The 17,998-nt window shown below is 36.3% G+C and overlaps 1 protein-coding gene across 1 annotated transcript in view; it reads right to left on the bottom strand.

The window, feature by feature from the left end:
• Positions 1 to 4,058: 4,058 nt before the first annotated feature.
• CFAP210 (cilia and flagella associated protein 210) overlaps positions 4,059 to 17,998 on the bottom strand; it is a 36,884-nt gene continuing 22,944 nt past the window's right edge. Inside the window, exons 6-9 of the mRNA XM_082689210.1 lie at positions 15,892 to 16,031; positions 11,629 to 11,821; positions 10,738 to 10,902; positions 4,059 to 4,534 (exon numbers count right to left, since the gene is read on the bottom strand). Of these exons, the coding sequence (XP_082545336.1) occupies positions 4,190 to 4,534; positions 10,738 to 10,902; positions 11,629 to 11,821; positions 15,892 to 16,031 (843 nt within the window). The 3' untranslated portion in view covers positions 4,059 to 4,189. The remainder of the gene's footprint in view (positions 4,535 to 10,737; positions 10,903 to 11,628; positions 11,822 to 15,891; positions 16,032 to 17,998) is intronic.

Raw genomic sequence — 17,998 nt, 5'->3', positions numbered from 1 at the left:
ACAGAAATTGACACTACAGAGAGATTAATGTTGATGAGTCGAGAATTTACTGGGTTGCTTTAAAATATTTTAAAATTACGATTAATGAGTTCATAGAGCATTGTAATTTCTAATGGAGTTCTTTAAAGCCCTCACAGAAGTTTCAAAGAATTTGCACAAGTGTGATACTGATTATTACCAGCTTTGCTGAATGGCCTTTGATTCTTGTACCCAGTGAAAGGTATGAAACTGAGAAGTAAACATTTCTTAATGTTATGGACAGGAACACATTGGGTTTCTGGTATTTTGAGTAGTGATACTAAAGGAAAATTCTAATTCATTTTCAAGTTAGTATTTTTTTTTTAATAGCTCACTGTGCTTAGTCCAGGTGGCAGTTGTATTTCATCACACTTTGAATCTTTTATAGTAAATTTCTATAGAAACTTGTTCCCTTTATCTTCACCAGAAGGTACTTTAAATATATACCACATATAGTTGATTGTTACAAAGAAACATAAAATGGGTATTTTCCTGTCTTCTTTTGGTCATGTTTGTTATAATCACTCAGCTTAGTATTCATACATTTACAGCTGAATAAACTCCAAGGATTGTAGATTTATAACCTGTTTATTTTGAAAAGATGTTTTGTTACCATACTTGTTTTAAAAATTAATAAACTCCAGGTGCAGCATTGGCTGACACCTGCCCATAGCGGGTTTCCCAGCTACCTTTGAAGGATTCAAATGTAAACTCTGACCTGTGGTGTGATTCAAGAAGTAAATATTAAAAGAAAAACAACATAAATAAAAATCCATCAGCGAGGTTGGAGAAGGGAGTTGTTGAGGGGTTTGGTTTTTAAGTATAGGATGAAGTCGTGGGATTAAGTTGTGTTTCTGCTTTTTTTTTTTCTTCTTTAATACAAATTCCTATGTTACCAAAAGCCCATGCTGTAGATTTTTTGTTTTGTGTGTTTCTAGTACTTTGAAGGATTGATAAATGAATTGGTTATTTGTATGTGGGGATGTTAAAAGTTGTGGCTGCTCTCTCTGTGGAAGGGAAAAATCCAAATGAAGTTAATGGACTTCTTTTCCTAGCTCAAAAGTCACTGTGATGTATATTTTTTTAATGAACTTTAGGAATAAAGCTGTTGTCACAATTGTATAATTAGTTACAAAATGCTGCTTCTCTTATCATTAGTCTAGTAACTGTTAAAACTGTTTTCTGCAAACTGCATTTTACAGAATTTAAACTCTGAAACTATCAACTTTTATAGTTAAACATTGTATTAAATAAACTATAACAGTTTGTTTTGTATTTTTAAAATTACTGTTGTATTAGTTATTCAACGTTTATTTTTATTAAAAGCTAAATAATGAAGATAAATCAACTAAAATATACTTTTATTTTACCCGTGGGGATATAGAATTTGTATTAGGAAAAACTGAGCAAAGAGTTTAACAGTACTGAACTTCTTTAGGAATTTAGTCAGCAGTGATGATTTCCAGAAGGTTTGGAGATAAATTCTAGTGTAAATGTTAAATCATAATGTTTCAGATTACAATGTGTTTTTTGCCTCAGCAAACCTAAGGTTAGATTTGGAATTTGCATTACTGTCTACTGGAATGCTACCATTTGCTTTTTAGTTCCTCCAAATTTCTCAGCATTGGGAACACTGTATTATATCCTGTGCCTGCCAGTTTTAATATAACACTGAACATTGTAAAGCCATATAGATGTTAATTGACTCGTAAAACAAATTGTCTAGTTTTTGGTTTCTTGTTTGGTTTTATTTTTATTTAAATTAAATTTAGATATATTTAGGGAAAATGCACCAACTTGAAAGTTAGTCACTGAAAATATATATGGTTAGATAAAAATGTTCTGACCATTCAGTGGTTTGTATGTGTTAAGAGGTGATATTAAATTCTCAAATTCTGGTGTGTTTTTAAATGCTTTATTTAGCCAGGAGAATATGTAAAATGTGAGTGCTTCATATGGACTGTGTAAATTAAATGTGTATTAAAATACTTTTAGTATCAATTTGCCTTTTCTATTTTCATTGCTTTTTAGGCTTCCTTCTTAAAACATATTTCCCAACCTAATACTGTTACTTCCTTTTTAAAGTGCTGATTGATAATTGTTATACATTTCCCCCCTCAATAACAAAATATGTATCTTAGCTACATACTTTATTTCATTTTTAAAGGAATTCTTTTATTTTTAAAAGATTTTATTTATTTGAGAGAGCACGAGCAAGCTGGAGGATGGTAGAGAGAGAAACAGACTTTCCACTGACCAGGGAGCCCAATGTGGGGCTCAATCCCAGGATCCTAGAATCATGACCTGAGTTGAACACAGGTGCTTATCTGATTTAGCCACACATTTTATTTTATTTTATTTTATATTTTTTAAAGATTTTATTTATTTATTTGACAGAGACACAGTGAGAGAGGGAATACAAGCTGGGGGAGCAGGAGAGGGAGAAGCAGGTTTCCTGCCGAGTGGGGAGCCCAATGCAGGGCTCCATCCCAGGACACTGGGATCATGACCTGAGCCACCCAGGTGCCCCTTAGCCACACATTTTAGCTGTGGATTACTTATATTGGCAGATTATAACAGTTGTGTTTCCACTGTTCTGATTGCCTTGCAAGTTGTTCCTTTTCACTCAATTGTTTTGTGATTTTTAAAACTTTGCATAGCACTTTTTTCTCCCAAAGATTTGTTTGTTTGTTTGACAGAGGGAGACACAGAGAGGAGGGAGAAACAGGCTTCCCACGGAAGCCGGCACTGGGCTCCCTCCTAGGACTCCCGGGATCATGACCTGAGCCAAAGGCAGACACTTAACAACTAAGCCACTTCGGCGCCCCAGCTCTTTTGTTTTTAATGTGCTTAACTCTCGTAGAAAGACCAGCCCAAGTGCAGGGGTTAAGCCTCTGCCCTTAGATCATGTCATGGTTTCGGGGTCCTGGAATCGATGGATTCGAGCCCTGAGTCGGGCTCTCTGCTCAGCAGGGAGCCTTGCTTCTCTGCCTACTTGTGATCTCTCTGTGTCAAATAAAATCTTTTTTTAAAAAAGTAATACAATGAAACTTAACATAAGGGAAGAAAACTAGTAATGTTTTATGTTCTTCACTCAGATTAGGTTGGTTATAAAACATTTATGAGATTAGCCATTTTGTAGAAACATGTTTCCTGTTTTGTAATGTGAAACTAGCTTTATCCAAAACTAGAAATGTATAGTACTTTCTATAACAATTTAAAGAAAAAGATACATGGCAGAGGTTCCGAGTTTATTAGTTCATTGAGCCTTGTACCCGGGTAATTTTTAATATGGTGGCAACCGTAGGCCAAAAGAACTACCAAACAATTTTGTAGCCCTGTGAAAAAGGAAAATAACCTGTATTTCACTCTTAAACACATTCACCAATGGAATGTGTGAAAGTTATTATACAACTCAAACCTTTGAGTCAGATTGATGCATGGTCACCTGTATCAAATTGCTCATATAACTACTTGTAGAAAAATTCAATTAACTCAAAAATAGTAATTTGCACATGTCTAGTGAGATATACTCTGCAAAACAAGCCACAAGTCATAAACTCTGTAATCCTATTGTTAGTAATAATATTGGTAGTGTTTGAAACTAAAAGTACTGAAGGATAAATAAATTTCGGCTGAAGAGAATAATGCCTCCAATGGAATATTATTTAGCTATGAAAAGGACCAACGTATTGATAATGGTAAAACTTGGATGAAACCTGAAAAAAATGCCAGACACTAAAGGCCACAGTATGATTCCATATAATTACATGAAATATCCAAAATAGGCAAATCCATAGAGACAAAGTGGTTGCCAGAGACTGGAAAGAAGGGAAGTGGGAGGTGACTGCTTAGGTACAGGGTTTCCCTTTGGAGGAATAAAACATTCTGGAACTAGGTATGGTAATGGTTGTACAATATTATAGTTCTACTTAGTGCTACTGAATACATATTTTTAAAGGCTAAAATTACACTTGCATATGCATTATCAAAGGGATCTGTTAAACTTTGGTAGTGAAGGATATTAGACATAATTGCACTTTGATGAAGAGCAGCTTTATTAATAAATTACAAGCATAAAATTCACTTACTTGTAGCTCATAATATTTATTATGAGCTACAACTTAGTCTTCTCAATCAAAATAAAAGTTTATCAAAAATAAACTTTTTTCTACCATGTAAAACCTAGCCTTCCCTTAGACTTTTCAAAATTACTATATTTTGATCCCTGAGAGTTATAAAAAGGGAGCTGGACTCCAGTGACATCATTTGCCTGATAACTGGGTCTTAATCCACCTCTGTCCACAAACACTGGTCCACGGCCACCTCCATGTCCTTCCCGTACAGCTTTTACAAGAGGATAGATATACTTATTTGTTGATTCAGACTCAAGTTCAATTACTTCTCTGGCATAATCCTGAAATTCCTTCTCCTTTTCAGCCACAAGAGCTTCAGTAAGTCTGTAATACTCTAATTCTGCTTGTTTTTCTTGCTTTGCATTAAATTTATTTTGTGCCTATATGGGAAAGAAAAAAAAGCAATTTCATATTGATAGAGATCAATTTTCTAAGTATCCATAGCATTTGAAGTTGTAGATAGAATTTTCTAAACTCACTGATGGGTAGCAATTTCTGACTTAAAAACTACATGTGACCCTTAAATAACATGGGGGTTAGGGACACCAACTCCTGGTACAGTAAAGAATTCATGTATAACTTTTGACTCCAAAAGACTTCTAAAAGTTTATGATTGACAAGAAGCCTTACTGATAACATAACGTTGACACATTTTGTATGCACATACGTATTATATGCTGCGTTCTCAAAATAATACCTTTTTCTTAATTTGGGGAGTTCATATTTCTAGGCTATGTGATTCATCGAGTTTTTTCAAATGGTAACAAATCAATCTCAATGAAATAACCTTATGCAGTAACATATCTTCAAACAATATAACAAAGTAGTTAAAAGCATGAATTTTAGGTAAAAAATAACTGAGTTTAGAATCCTGTTTCTAAAATGAAAGAAGATGGGATCAGGAGGGAGACAAACTGTAAGAGACCCTTAATCTCACAAAACAAACAGGGTTGCTGGGAGGAGGGGGAAAGGGAGAGGGTGGTTGGGTTATGGACATTGGGGAGGATATGTGCTATGGTGAGTGCTGTGAAGTGTGTAAACCTGATGATTCACAGACCCACCCCTGGGGTAAATAATACATTATATGTTTTAAAAAGAATCCTGTTTCTACCATTTATAAAAATGTGTACTTTGGCAGGTATAGAAGACCTACCAATCACTGCCTCCAACCTATCCACTATCCTTTTTTTTCTTAATCTCTACACAATGTGGGGCTCAAACACCTGATCCTGAGATGAAGAGTTGCATGTTCTTCCAACTGAGCCAGATAGGTGCCCTTCCTGCTATCTGCTATTCTGGAGGAACTCACTGAAGTCCACCATTCTGAGTCAGTCCAATATACCATGTATATTGATTGGTTAAATTAGCCATATAAGGTTAGTGTGTGTGTGTGTGTGTGTGTGTATGTATATACATATATACACACATACATACATATATATACATATATATGTATATTGGTTAAACCAGCCAAATAAGGTTAAATCAGGAGTGAATATCTGAACCAAATTAAACCTATATATACATATACACATATATATGTGTATATATATATATATATATATATATACACACACACACATATATTGTATATGTATATTGGTTAAACCAGTCAAATAAGGTTAAATCATGAGTGACTATCTAAACCAAATTAAACCAATTACATTTTATTTTCCCAGGAACTTGCAGTTGTAACAAGTGACATTTACCAATGTACATTGGTTGATCTGGAACTGAGTGGAGTAAGTACTCTAAACGATATACCAAAAGCCAATTTATATCTAAAAAACTCTTTATGTTTGCAAAAATATTGTTCTTTTAACTGATTATATGAGGTGATTTTAATGAAGTTTGATTGACAACTTTTTGTCTTAGCAGGATTTTAAGAAATGCTGAATTTGAGTTTGTCAAAAATTGAGTGATTTTATCTACATATGAATATCTTTAATATTTATGAAAATATTTTCCTAAATCAGTAACCAACACTTTAGTATAAAAGAGCCCAAACCTGATAACTACTGTACACTGAAATTTATAAGTAAATAGAGCAATAATAATGTATTAAACACCAATTTTTTGGAATTTAACTCAAATTCAAATTAATTCAAATACAATTTGAAATTAAGGTTTATGTACTGGAAAAAAAATGCTTATGTGCTATTTGTTGAATTGGTGATAAAATACCAGGAGTTTGAAAAAGTAAGAAAATGACCTTCAAAAAGACTGAGAAATCAGAAAAAGCTAAAACCACTCATAAAAAGTAAAATGCTATAATTTAGTAACTTACAGAGCAACTAGGATATGTTTGATAGCTATTTGTGGAAAGATATTAAGGAAGCAAGGAGAAACATCTGAAGTACAGAAACGAAGTGACAAGGGAAGGGAAGGATTATCCTAATGGATCATATGATTGATGCCTCGATTTTTATTGCATTAAGCATAAATAGGTTTATAAAGAAACTTTTAAAACATCGTTTTAAATTCCTAAAAATTACAACAGCTGGGGGTAAAGTAACAAGCATCTTAGAAGATGCTAGAGGGCTAATTATTTTGAATACTGGAAAATAAAGGGAAGGGATCAAGTATTCTGTCTTTTCTTTAAAAACTCTACCTTAGGGAAACCAACTTGTTGATCATGAAAAGTTCTTTGAAGACTTGAGCAAGTGAGTAAGAAAAAATGAGAGAATAATAGTATCTTGCCACCTCATGAACTAAGAGATCGAGGCAATAATCATCAAAGGCTGTTCCATGTGCCTTCTGATGGAAGTATACAACACCACATAAGAGGAGGAGTTTTCACCAAAAGATTTGAACTTGAATCTGACCTCAACTAGATTTTACCTGAAATGCAGGAAACATAATAAACTACACAACAGGGGTTCATCCATAAAAATGTAGGCTGTAGTAATTCAAAAAGACAATCCCTGTAAACCAGTAAAAACCCTCAACAAGTAAGTTGTAAAAAAAACAATAAAGACAAAAAAAGAGAACTTAGAACTTAAAAGAGGATAGGGGTGGATAAGGAATGTTAGATAAGAGACTTGAAAGACATATCAACCAAATAGAATATATGAACCTTATTTGATCCTGATTAAAAACAACTAAGGGGTGCCTGGCTGGGTTAGTCTGTAAAGCATGTGACTCGATCTCAGGGTCTTGAGTTCAAACCCCACACTGCACATAGAGTCTACTTAAAAAAAAAAAAAAAAAATTAAAAACCAACAAGCTAAAAAAAAATACAAGGCAATTTAAAGGAAATTTAAACACTGAATATTAATTGGTTTAGATGTAATAATGGAATTGTGATAATGTAAATTTGTAAAGAGTCCCTGAGTTTGAGAGATATATACTTAAATATACATTGATAAAATGATATCTGGGATTTGCTTAAAAATAATATGGCAGATCCTACTTCTGTCAATTGCTACATGAAGAGGTTGGCCATTTTTCCTCTATAAAAAACAAGCTTATTATTTAATTATTGAAATTCCCATTTCAAAGCACTGTTAAATGACCATGTATAAGCAACTACTTGAGAAATGTTTTTTCATGAAAAACTGCTACTAAGTCAGGTAAGAAATGCAAGATTGGGGACACCTGGGTGGTTCAGTTGGTTAAGTGGCTGCCCTCAGCTCAGGTCATGATTCCAAAGTCCTGTGATCGAGTCCCACATCTGTCTCCTTGTTCGGCGGGGAGCCTGCTTCTCCCTCTGCCTCCTCCTGCCACTCTGTCTGCCTGTGCTCTCTCTCTCTCTCTCTCTCTCTCTCTCTCAAATAAATAAATAAAATCTTTAAAAAATCCTTCTTAAAAAAAAAAAAGAAATGCAAGATTGCCTGGGGGATATTGCTATCCCTCCAGCTCAGGTGGTGAAAATTTGCAGATTTGCTGGACAATGATGGCAGATTCCATTTGGATTGAGTAGAAAAGCAGCTAGAAATTGAAGGGAAAGATTCTGGAAGTGAGATGAGCATAGAAGGGCTGAAGATATCCTTGTCTCATTGATAAACTACACATTCACACAAGGGACCCCAAAGAGTTTAGTAAAACTTAGAAGCCTGGGGGAAATTGTGAATTTGCTGTTCTTAGGAATAACATCCTCAACCCACACATCGCTTGTGCGCCAGGGTTAAAATCATTTCATTAATGAACTGAACATAAGCTCCACCCACATTATTGGTTGACTGTCAAGCAAACTGTCAATTTACTAAAAGCCAAAAATATAAAGAGGAATTTTTTAAACCAGCAAGAGATCAATGATACATCACATTTAGGGGACCAACAATATGATTAACAACAGATTGCTAATGATAAACAATGAAGGCCAGAAGATGATGGGACAATATACTCAAAGGGCTGGGAAAGAATGATACCCAGTAATTTCATACCCAATGAAATGAAGACAAAGGCATTTCCACAAACACATAAACTGAAATGACTGATTGCTAACCCACCTGTGCTATAAAACATGGCTACAGGAAGTCTTCAGGCTGAACTAAAATGGCTAATAAACAGAAGATGCTCAATACCACTCCACTCATCATTAGGGAAATGCACATGAAAACCACAAGTGAAATCCACTTCAAACCTATTATGATAGCTATCATAAACAACAAAACCATCAACAACAAACCCAGACCACAACGAATGTTGAGTATTTAGAGAAATTAAAGCCCTTGAATATTGCTGGTGGGAATGTTAAGTGGTATAGCTTTATAGAAAACAATATAGTCATTCAAGAGGCACCTGGGTGGCTCAGTCAGCACCTGTCTGACTCTTGATTTCAGCCCAGGTCATGATCTCAGGGCTGTGAGACTGAGCCCTGTGTAGGGCTCCAAATCCAGCATGGAGTCTGAGATTCACTCTCTCCCTCTGCCACTCCCCCTGCTTGCACACTCTCTTTCTTTCTCTCAAAATAAATAAAATCTTAAAAAAAAAAAAAAAAAGGAAATAGAACAGTGGTTCTTAAAAAAGTTACACCTAGGATTACCATATGATCTGGCAATTCTATTTCTGTATATATAGACAAAAGAATTGAAAGCAGGACTCAGACACCTGCATGGCTCAGTTGGTTAAGCAGCTGCCTTTGGCTCAGGTCATGATCCCAGGGTCCTGGGATCAAGTCCCGCATCGGACTCCCTGCTCCACAGAGAGCCTGCTTCTCCTCCTCCCTCTGCCTGCCACTCTGCCTACTTGTGCTCTTTCTCTCTGTCAAATAAATAAATCTTAAAAAAAAAAAAAAAAAGAATTGAAAGCAGGACTCAACAGATAGGTGAATACCCTATCCACAGAAGGATTATTCACAATAGCCAAAAGACGGAAACAACCCAAATGTCTACTGATGGATGGATGTATAAATAAAATAAGGTCTATATGTACAATAGGATATTATTCAGCCTTAATAAAAAAAGGAAATAATGACACATGCTAAAACATGGATGGGTCTTGAAGATATTATGCTAAGTAAAATAATACAGATACAAAAGGGCAGATATGATCCCACTAATATGAGGTACCTGGAATATTCAAATTTACCAGGACAGAAAGTAGAATAGTGGTCACCAGGGACTGCTGGAAAGGGGGAATGAAAAGGTACAGAATTTCAGTGTAGGATGATGAAAAAGTTATGGAGATGGACAGTGGTGACAGTAAATGCACTAAATGGCCTTGAACTGGTACACTGAAAAATGGTTAAAATGGCAAATTTTGTTATATATATTCTACCACATTAAAAAAAAAAACGTTAAAACAATAATAAGGAAACATCCCAGGGGTGCTTGGGGTTCAGTTGCCTTTGGCTCAGGTCATGATCCGAGGGTTCTGGGATGGAGTCTGCTGTTGCCCCATGCTTGTGCATTCTCTCTCAAATAAATAATTTATTTTGAAAACTCCACAAACAACCCAATTGAATAATTGGCAAAAGATTTGAATACACACTTCATAAAAGAAGGAACACAAATGTCTATAAAGGACATGAACATATGTTCAAAATCTTTATTCTTTAGGGAAATGCAAAACAGCACCAAGACATATCACTGCACTAGAAATCATTTAGGATAACAAAAACAAGTGTTGGTGAGGGTGTGGAACAATTGGTCCTCGCATATGTTGCTGGTAGGAATGGAAAATGGTATAGCAATCTTGGAAAACAGTTTTAAGTCATAAATGATGAAATGCCATGTCCTCCTTGTGTTATCTAAAATTTCTGGTACCCCCTAGCACCACAACTCTGAAACCTATGAGCTCGCAAACAGCATAATCTCTGAGCTATCGTTATAAAGAGGGAAGAAAAAGTAAAACAGAAGATAAGCATCATGGTCTGCCATATGAATTTGCATTTTCTTTAGTATGTACAGTAATAGAAGGAAAAATATCTGTGCAAAGGATATATACCTACTATGGGAACTTCAATACAGATAAAAAGAGAAATTAACTCCACATTTTTTATATATTTTATTGTGTCATAACCATAATGGTCATTTGATCTGATTTGACAGATGAAACCACCTGGGAAACAGAAAACTAGCATGAATTCTACATTATATATTTATTGTTAAAATAAGTATAAACATTTAAGAATAATTACCATTTGCTGAATATGGGCATCTCGAAGTTCTTGACGTTCTTTATCAGCTTTGCGTTTTTTCTCCTTTTCGTGCTCTTGGAAAATCTGATCTGCTTTCATGATAGCCAGCAATTGTTCTTTAGCATCTAGTTTCCTCTGTTTTTCTTCTTCCTCTTTATTTTTCATCTAGATGTTAAAAGGCAAAGAGAAAAAAACATTTTTTTAAAAATCAACCAGTGGGAAGCTCCAAGCAGAAAGCCAGGAGCAATGAAAGGGCAAAAGTTATATGAATCTGGGCTGATTCCTACATGGTTGGTTTACTTTGGTTTTGTTCTGTTTCTCAAATAACAGTAAAACACACAATGAAAACTTGAATGATACTGGTTCAAAAAATAAAATACAGGAACAGAATAGCAAGATCTTCCCAAGGTAGAGGAATATTTGTAGGTAAAAAATTAATTGCTATAATGTTTATAAACTAAATTAAATATTACAACAGTCAATTATGTAAGACATAAGGATTATCTGAAGGATTAAAAAATACAGAAATGCAATAGGGTAATTTGTATTTCATTAGTCTGAAAAACACTCAAATGCATATTAAGTGAATAACAATGTTTGCATTTCAGATGGTTCTGAAACAAAAGAGATTATTATTTTGTGTCTGAATATCTTATTTATAATTGATTATCATGTGAGCTTCCATTAGAAATTAAACATGGCCTGACTTCAAGAATATAGGAAGATAACTCATACATTATTTTTCAAATCTTTGCCAGTTTTTTGTCAGAGAAGCTGAAGGAGTGGCAACTACAGTGGAAAGGACTTAATTTTTTAGTATAAGTGCTGCCAAAGCAAGGACAGGACTTAATTTTTTTAAAAAGTTTTATTTGTCATAATTGAATTGCTTACCACAACAGCTCTATATTCTGCAATTGCTTTTAATTCTGCTTTGTTTTTTTCATATTTTTCTTTTTCTCTTTTTTCCCATTCAGCCTCAGCTTCTGCAGTATCTCTAGCAATAATCAAATCTTCATTGTCAAGTTTCTCTTTCATTAGTTCACTCAGAAAGTTATTTATTCTTTCTCTCCTTTCTTCCATTAGCCTGTAACAAAATAACCATTATTTGTTAAATCTTCATGAATAGATTTGTTATGAGCCAAAATAATTTCATTAGAAATCAGATATTTTATAGTTTTTTATAAAACTGAAAGGAGCCTCATTGTTCCTTATATATGTACTGATTATTTTAAGTGAAGACTATTTTTAATACTTTATTTTTAGAATGAAGTATATTTTAAAAATCTAAAGGGACTAATACATATATCTTTTGTAAGTACATGTTGTGTGCATGTATGTGTGTGTGTGTGTGTGTGTGTAGGAAATAAAGTATTAAAATTCTCACAATGAAAAATTCTCAAAATACTTAATCAGACACCTTGTTCCCTCTAACGTTGGAGGCTTAGGTTATAAAATAAAGGCCTTTCTTTAAATGAAACCTCAAAAATATCTAGTAAAAGTTGTCAAAACCTTAATAAATCCATCCTCTTACTATATAGTCTGTTTATAATTTATTCATAGCACTTTACTGACTTCATCTAGTATTTATTTATTTATTTATTTATTTATTTATTTATTTGACAGAGAGAGAGACACACACACACAGCAAGAGAGGGAACACAAGCAGAGTGGGAGAGGGAGAAGCAGGCTTCCTGCCACAGGAGAGCCTGATGTGGGGCTTGATCCTAGGACCCTGGGATCACGACCCGAGCCAAAGGCAGCTGCTTAATAACTGAGCCACCAGATGCCCCCTGACTTCATTTATTTTTTTTAAGATTTTATTTATTTATTTGACAGAGATCACAAGTAGGCAGAGAAGCAGGCAGAGAGAGAGAGAGATGGAAGCAGGCTCCCTGCTGAGCAGAGAGCCTGACATGGGGCTGAATCCCAGGACCCTGAGATCATGACCCGAGCCGAAGGCAGAGGCTTGAACCCACTGAGCCACCCAGGTGCCCCGACTTCATCTATTTATATGAAGGTAGATAACTGTCCTTTTACACTATGCGATTCCTGAGGTCAGAGAATGGGTAAGTCCTCTCTCCAGTTCAGAGCTGAGAATGGTGACAGGCATGTCATTAACAATAACTAGGTATTTGCTAAAGGAATAGGGGCGTTTTCATATGGGATTGGGTGAAAAATACTTTTTAATTTAGATGTGACAGAATCACTAATGTATTGAGTGAATTTGCAAAGCTATGAAGGAGAAGTGAGAAGAAAGGACACAGTGCATATCCCAAGGAAATTATAGTCTAAAATGGAGAAAAGACTTTTTTTTTTTTTTTTAAAGATTTTATTTATTTACTTGAGAGAGAGACAGTGAGAGAGAGCATGAGCGAGGAGAAGGTCAGAGAGAGAAGCAGACTCCCCATGGAGCTGGGAGTCCGATGCGGGACTCGATCCCGGGACTCCAGGATCATGACCTGAGCCGAAGGCAGTCGTCCAACCAACTGAGCCACCCAGGCGTCCCTGGAGAAAAGACATTTATGCAAATAACAATACATAGCAAAGGGTGATTCACACCATGAGAAAGCTAGAAAGTGACATAGGCAGATGAGAAAAAAGGAAGGCTTCATGAGAAAAGTGATACTGCATCTAGACTTCCAACAACAATATTCTAAACACTTTTATTTATTTTTTTTTTAAAGATTTCATTTATTTATTTGACAGAGAGAGAGATCACAAGTAGGCAGAGAGGCAGGCAGGGTCGTGGGGTGGGGTGGGGGGACAGGCTCCCTGCTGAGCAGAGAGCCTCATGCGAAGCTCGATTCCAGGACCCCAGGATCATGACCTGAGCCGAAGGCAGAGGCTTTAACCCACTGAGCCACCCAGGTGCCCTCTAAACACTTTTAGTGATTGCCTACCATGTTCCAGAAACTATTCCAGGTGCTGGGAACACAACGGTAAACAAAAGCATTAAATCTCTGCTCTAGAATTTTCATTACAGCTGGGGTAGAGGGATAGTTAACAAAGTAAATAATTGGAATGAGGAAAAAGTAAACAATTAAACAGATGAACAATGTGGGGTAAGACTGAATTTTCTGCTGTCCATGAGCCATATCAGGGCCGGGACAGTCTTGCGTAGGAGAGACAGCGCAGCACAAGAGGGCCAGGGGAGGTGGCCGCAGGGAGAGGAAGGGGGAGAGCGCCCAGCACCAGATAAACAATGTGGGGTAATTTTAATTAAGGTGGTCAGGGAAGGCCTCATTGAGAAGGTGACATCTGAATAATGATTCTTTTGAAAGAGTTTAGGGAGGTCAGAATTCCCCAGAGAAGATATCGGAGAAGTCCAGTGTGAGTGATGAGGAGGCAAAGAAGAAGAGCATAATAGTACACGATAAAGTCCAAGAGATGAGGCTGGGTTCACCTGGGAATTAAGATGGTGGAGAGCCTTATGGGCCTTAGTAAATACTCCACATGAGATATAAAGCATTGCAACATTTTGCACAAGGCAAAAGTGGGATGTAGACAGAAACACAAGGTACTGCAACCGGCCTCCTCTCTCTTACTTCATCCTAAACTTCTCACTAAAGTAAGCAATGGCCTCCATATCTGAAGAACATTTCCTTTTTAAAATCTCATTTAGGGGGGCGCCTGGGTGGCTCAGTGGGTTAAAGCCTCTGCCTTCGGCTCGGGTCATGATCCCAGCGTCCTGGGATTGAGGCCCGCATCGGCTCAGCAGGGAGCCTGCTTCCCTTCCTCTCCCTGCCTGTCTCTCTGCCTACTTGTGATCTGTCAAATAAATAAATTAAAAAAAAAAAGATTAAAAAAATCTCATTTAGGGGCATCTGGGTAGCACAATCAGTTAAGTGTCCACCTCTTGGTTTCCGCTCTAGTTGTGATCTCAGGGTTGTGAGATCAAGCTCCCTGTTGGGCTCCACACTCAGTGCACAGTCTGCTTAAGACTCTCCCTCCCTGTGCCCACTCCCACACTCTCTCTCTAAAATAAATACATAAATCTTTTTTTAAATCTCATTTAATACCTCTATTGACCTAACACCAAAGACTGCTCTCTTCTTCTTTTTTTTCTTAAGATGTATTTATTTGACAGAGATCACAATTAGGCAGAGAGGCAGACGGGGCGGTGAGAGGGAAGCAGGCTCCCCAACAAACAGAGAGCCCGAGGCAGGGCTCCATCCCAGGAGCCTGAGATCATGACCTGAGTCAAAGGCAGAGGCTTAACCCACTGAGCCACCCAGGTGCCCTGGGATTGCTCTCTTCTTATGGAAACTCTCTTGGTTGTTTCTCTGATTTTCTTCCAATTTCTGGAAACTATTCTTTGGTCTTTACATGATCTTCTTTGTCCATTTGACCCTTAAATATGGACTTCCCAAGGGACTACGCCACCTTCATTTCTTACCTACTCACCATAGGTGAACTCACCTGTATCCCCAGTTCCAGTGGCTCACAAAGCCATCTCTAGCTCATATCCCTCCCCTACTGCAGAGATTTCACTATTTCCAACCATCTACCAGAGAAATGTCCTTAATAGTCCATGGGAACCCTAACTCTGAGACCATCATGTCACTAAATGCCCTAGTTATATATAATGACTTACTCTTTAAAAAATTTTATTTAATTACTTTATTTATTTGTCAGAAAGAGAGAGAGCACACAAGCAGGGGGAGCGGCAGGCAGAGGGAGAAGCAGGCTCCCCACTGAACAAGAAGCCCAGTGTGGGGCTCAATCCTCTGACCGTGGGATCATGACCTGAGCCGAAGGCAGACGCTTAACAGACCAAGCCACCCAGCATCCCAAAAGATTTTATTTATTTATTTATGAATGGCAGAGACAGAGAGAGAGAAAGGCAGAGGGAGAAGCAGTCTTCCTAGTCCCCTGGGATCACCTGAGCTGAAGGCAGACGCTTAATCGACTGAGCCACCCAGGACCCTCCAATGACTTATTCTTAAAAATTACTCTCTCGGGCTCTCTGCTCAGCAGGGAGCCTGCTTCCTCCTCTCTCTCTCTCTCTCTGCCTGCCTCTCAGTGTACTTGTAATTTCTCTCTGTCAAATAAATAAAATCTTTAAAAAAATTACTCTCATATATCACAACTTCTGATTTATAATAATTTCAGATAGTACTTAATTAATTACATGAATTACTTTTAAAACCTTACCTGTGTGTTTCAGCTTCTTTTTCTTTCCCTATTTGCATAAGACGCTTTTTAGCTTTGATAAATTTTCTAATCTTTTCATCTTCCTCCTCTTGCTGCTGCCGTTCTACAGCTTTGATGATATTTTTGTCATTCATATTTTCCTTGGGGGGAAAAATTATGTATTATCCTATTGCAAAGAAAAATATCTTTCAACATATGAATATCTAACAAGAACCTATTAAATGGTCAGAGCTTCTGACTCAACTTCTCTCTTGGAAATTTATCCCAAAGAAAGAATCAGAGATATGCATTAAGCTTTATGTACCATGTACTTTATCCCAAAGTCATTTATAAGAGTGAAAAACTGGAAACAATCTCTAAATCTTTAATAATGAAAAAACAGTTAAATAAATTATATTCTCAATGATATGGGAAGATACAAATAATGAGTAAGTGGGGTGAAAGGAGACTATAAAATACTACATAGCATATTTCAGTTTTGTAAACATAAAGGTACAAGTTTATAATGATATACAACTTTATAATGATATAATGAGAAATGTATCAAATCTTAATAGTTAATCTCTGGGGTATGAGATTATATATGTGACATTTTGTCTTAATGATTTTCTGTATTTCCTTTCAAATATCTCATTTCTTTAAAATATGTAATTAAATAAAAAATAAATAAATAAAATTAAAAATAATTCTAGGGGAGGCTCGGTGGCTCAGTAGGTTAGGTAGCCAACTCTTGGTTTCGTCGCCTGGGGTCATGATCTCAGGCTTGTGAGATCAAGCCTCACATTGGGCTCTATACTCAGAGAGGAGTCTGCCTGAAATTCTCTTCCTCTCCCTTTTCCTCCCCCAACCCGTGTTTTCACTCTATCAAATAATTGAATAACAGGTGAATGGATGGCTCAGTCAGTTAACCATCTGCCTTTGGCTCAGCTCAGGATCTCAGGGTCCTAGGATCAAGCCCATGTCAGGCTCCCTGCTCAGCAGGGAGTGTGCTTCTCCCTTGGCCCCTCCCCTCACTTGTTCTCTCTCTCTCATAAATAAATAAATAAAATCTTAAAAAAAATAAATCTTTAAAAAACTTTATAGTCAGAAAATATACATTAGGGACGCCTGGGTGGCTCAGTTGGTTAAGCAGCTGCCTTGGGCTCGGGTCATGATCCCAGCGTCCTGGGATCGAGTCCCACATGGGGGCTCCTTGCTCGGCGGGGAGCCTGCTTCTCCCTCTGCCTCTGCCTGCCACTCTGTCTGCCTGTGCTCGCTCTCTCTCCCTCTCTCTCTCTGATAAATAAATAAAATCTTTAAAACAAAACAAAAAAAGAAAATATACATTAAATATTTTCATTTAGTGTTTAAATAGTTAATATAGTTATATGGTACACAAATTAAAAATATTTAATAAATACACAGTATAAAGTGTCTTTCTTTCCCCATCTACTATCTCCCTATATTCCTAATTCCCCCACCAGACATGATCACTGTGAAACTAGTTTCTTGTCCAGACCTTCTTTTCCCACATACACAAGATACAGATATATATTCTAACAAAACATTTTAATATAGGTCATTATGTTTCAAAACAAAAAATATAAATCTGTTCATATCAGCATATATTCTACTACTCCAGCCTGAATTAGATATCACAAAAATAGATGACTTTGAACACAATAGCCTGGATATATAGATATGTTAGTGTATTCAGTTACTATAAGTAGAAACCAATTGAAGTGAAAGATGCAACATTTAATCTTCCAATATATTTTTAACCCAGGGTCTATTATGCTTATCATTCTTAAGTACTCTCCTATCTTATGGCTATTACTTTTAAAAGCCCATAATCTGGTTAGGAGAAGCATTAGTCAACATGAGAAGCTAATAACAATATCAAACTGTTAAAGGTGGTTGTTCTAAATGATTTCTTAAAAGTTATATTTTGCTCTTTTTTTCTAAGTTTATTATAATATTCATACAGATTTTTTAAAAATAGTAAAGAATAGAGTTAATTAACACAAAGTTAATTCTCATTTTTAGAAGTTGAAAGCTTCAGTTCAAGGTTACATAGTTACTTAGTGGTAGCATTGGCATTTAAAAGTCTGTCCCATTCCAAAGTGTC

The sequence above is a fragment of the Mustela nivalis genome (genome assembly GCF_964662115.1).
Source record: "Mustela nivalis genome assembly, chromosome: 11".
Taxonomy (NCBI): domain Eukaryota; kingdom Metazoa; phylum Chordata; class Mammalia; order Carnivora; family Mustelidae; genus Mustela; species Mustela nivalis.
Note: the sequence above shows the minus strand (reverse complement) of the source record. Positions and strands in the feature narration are given on the sequence as shown.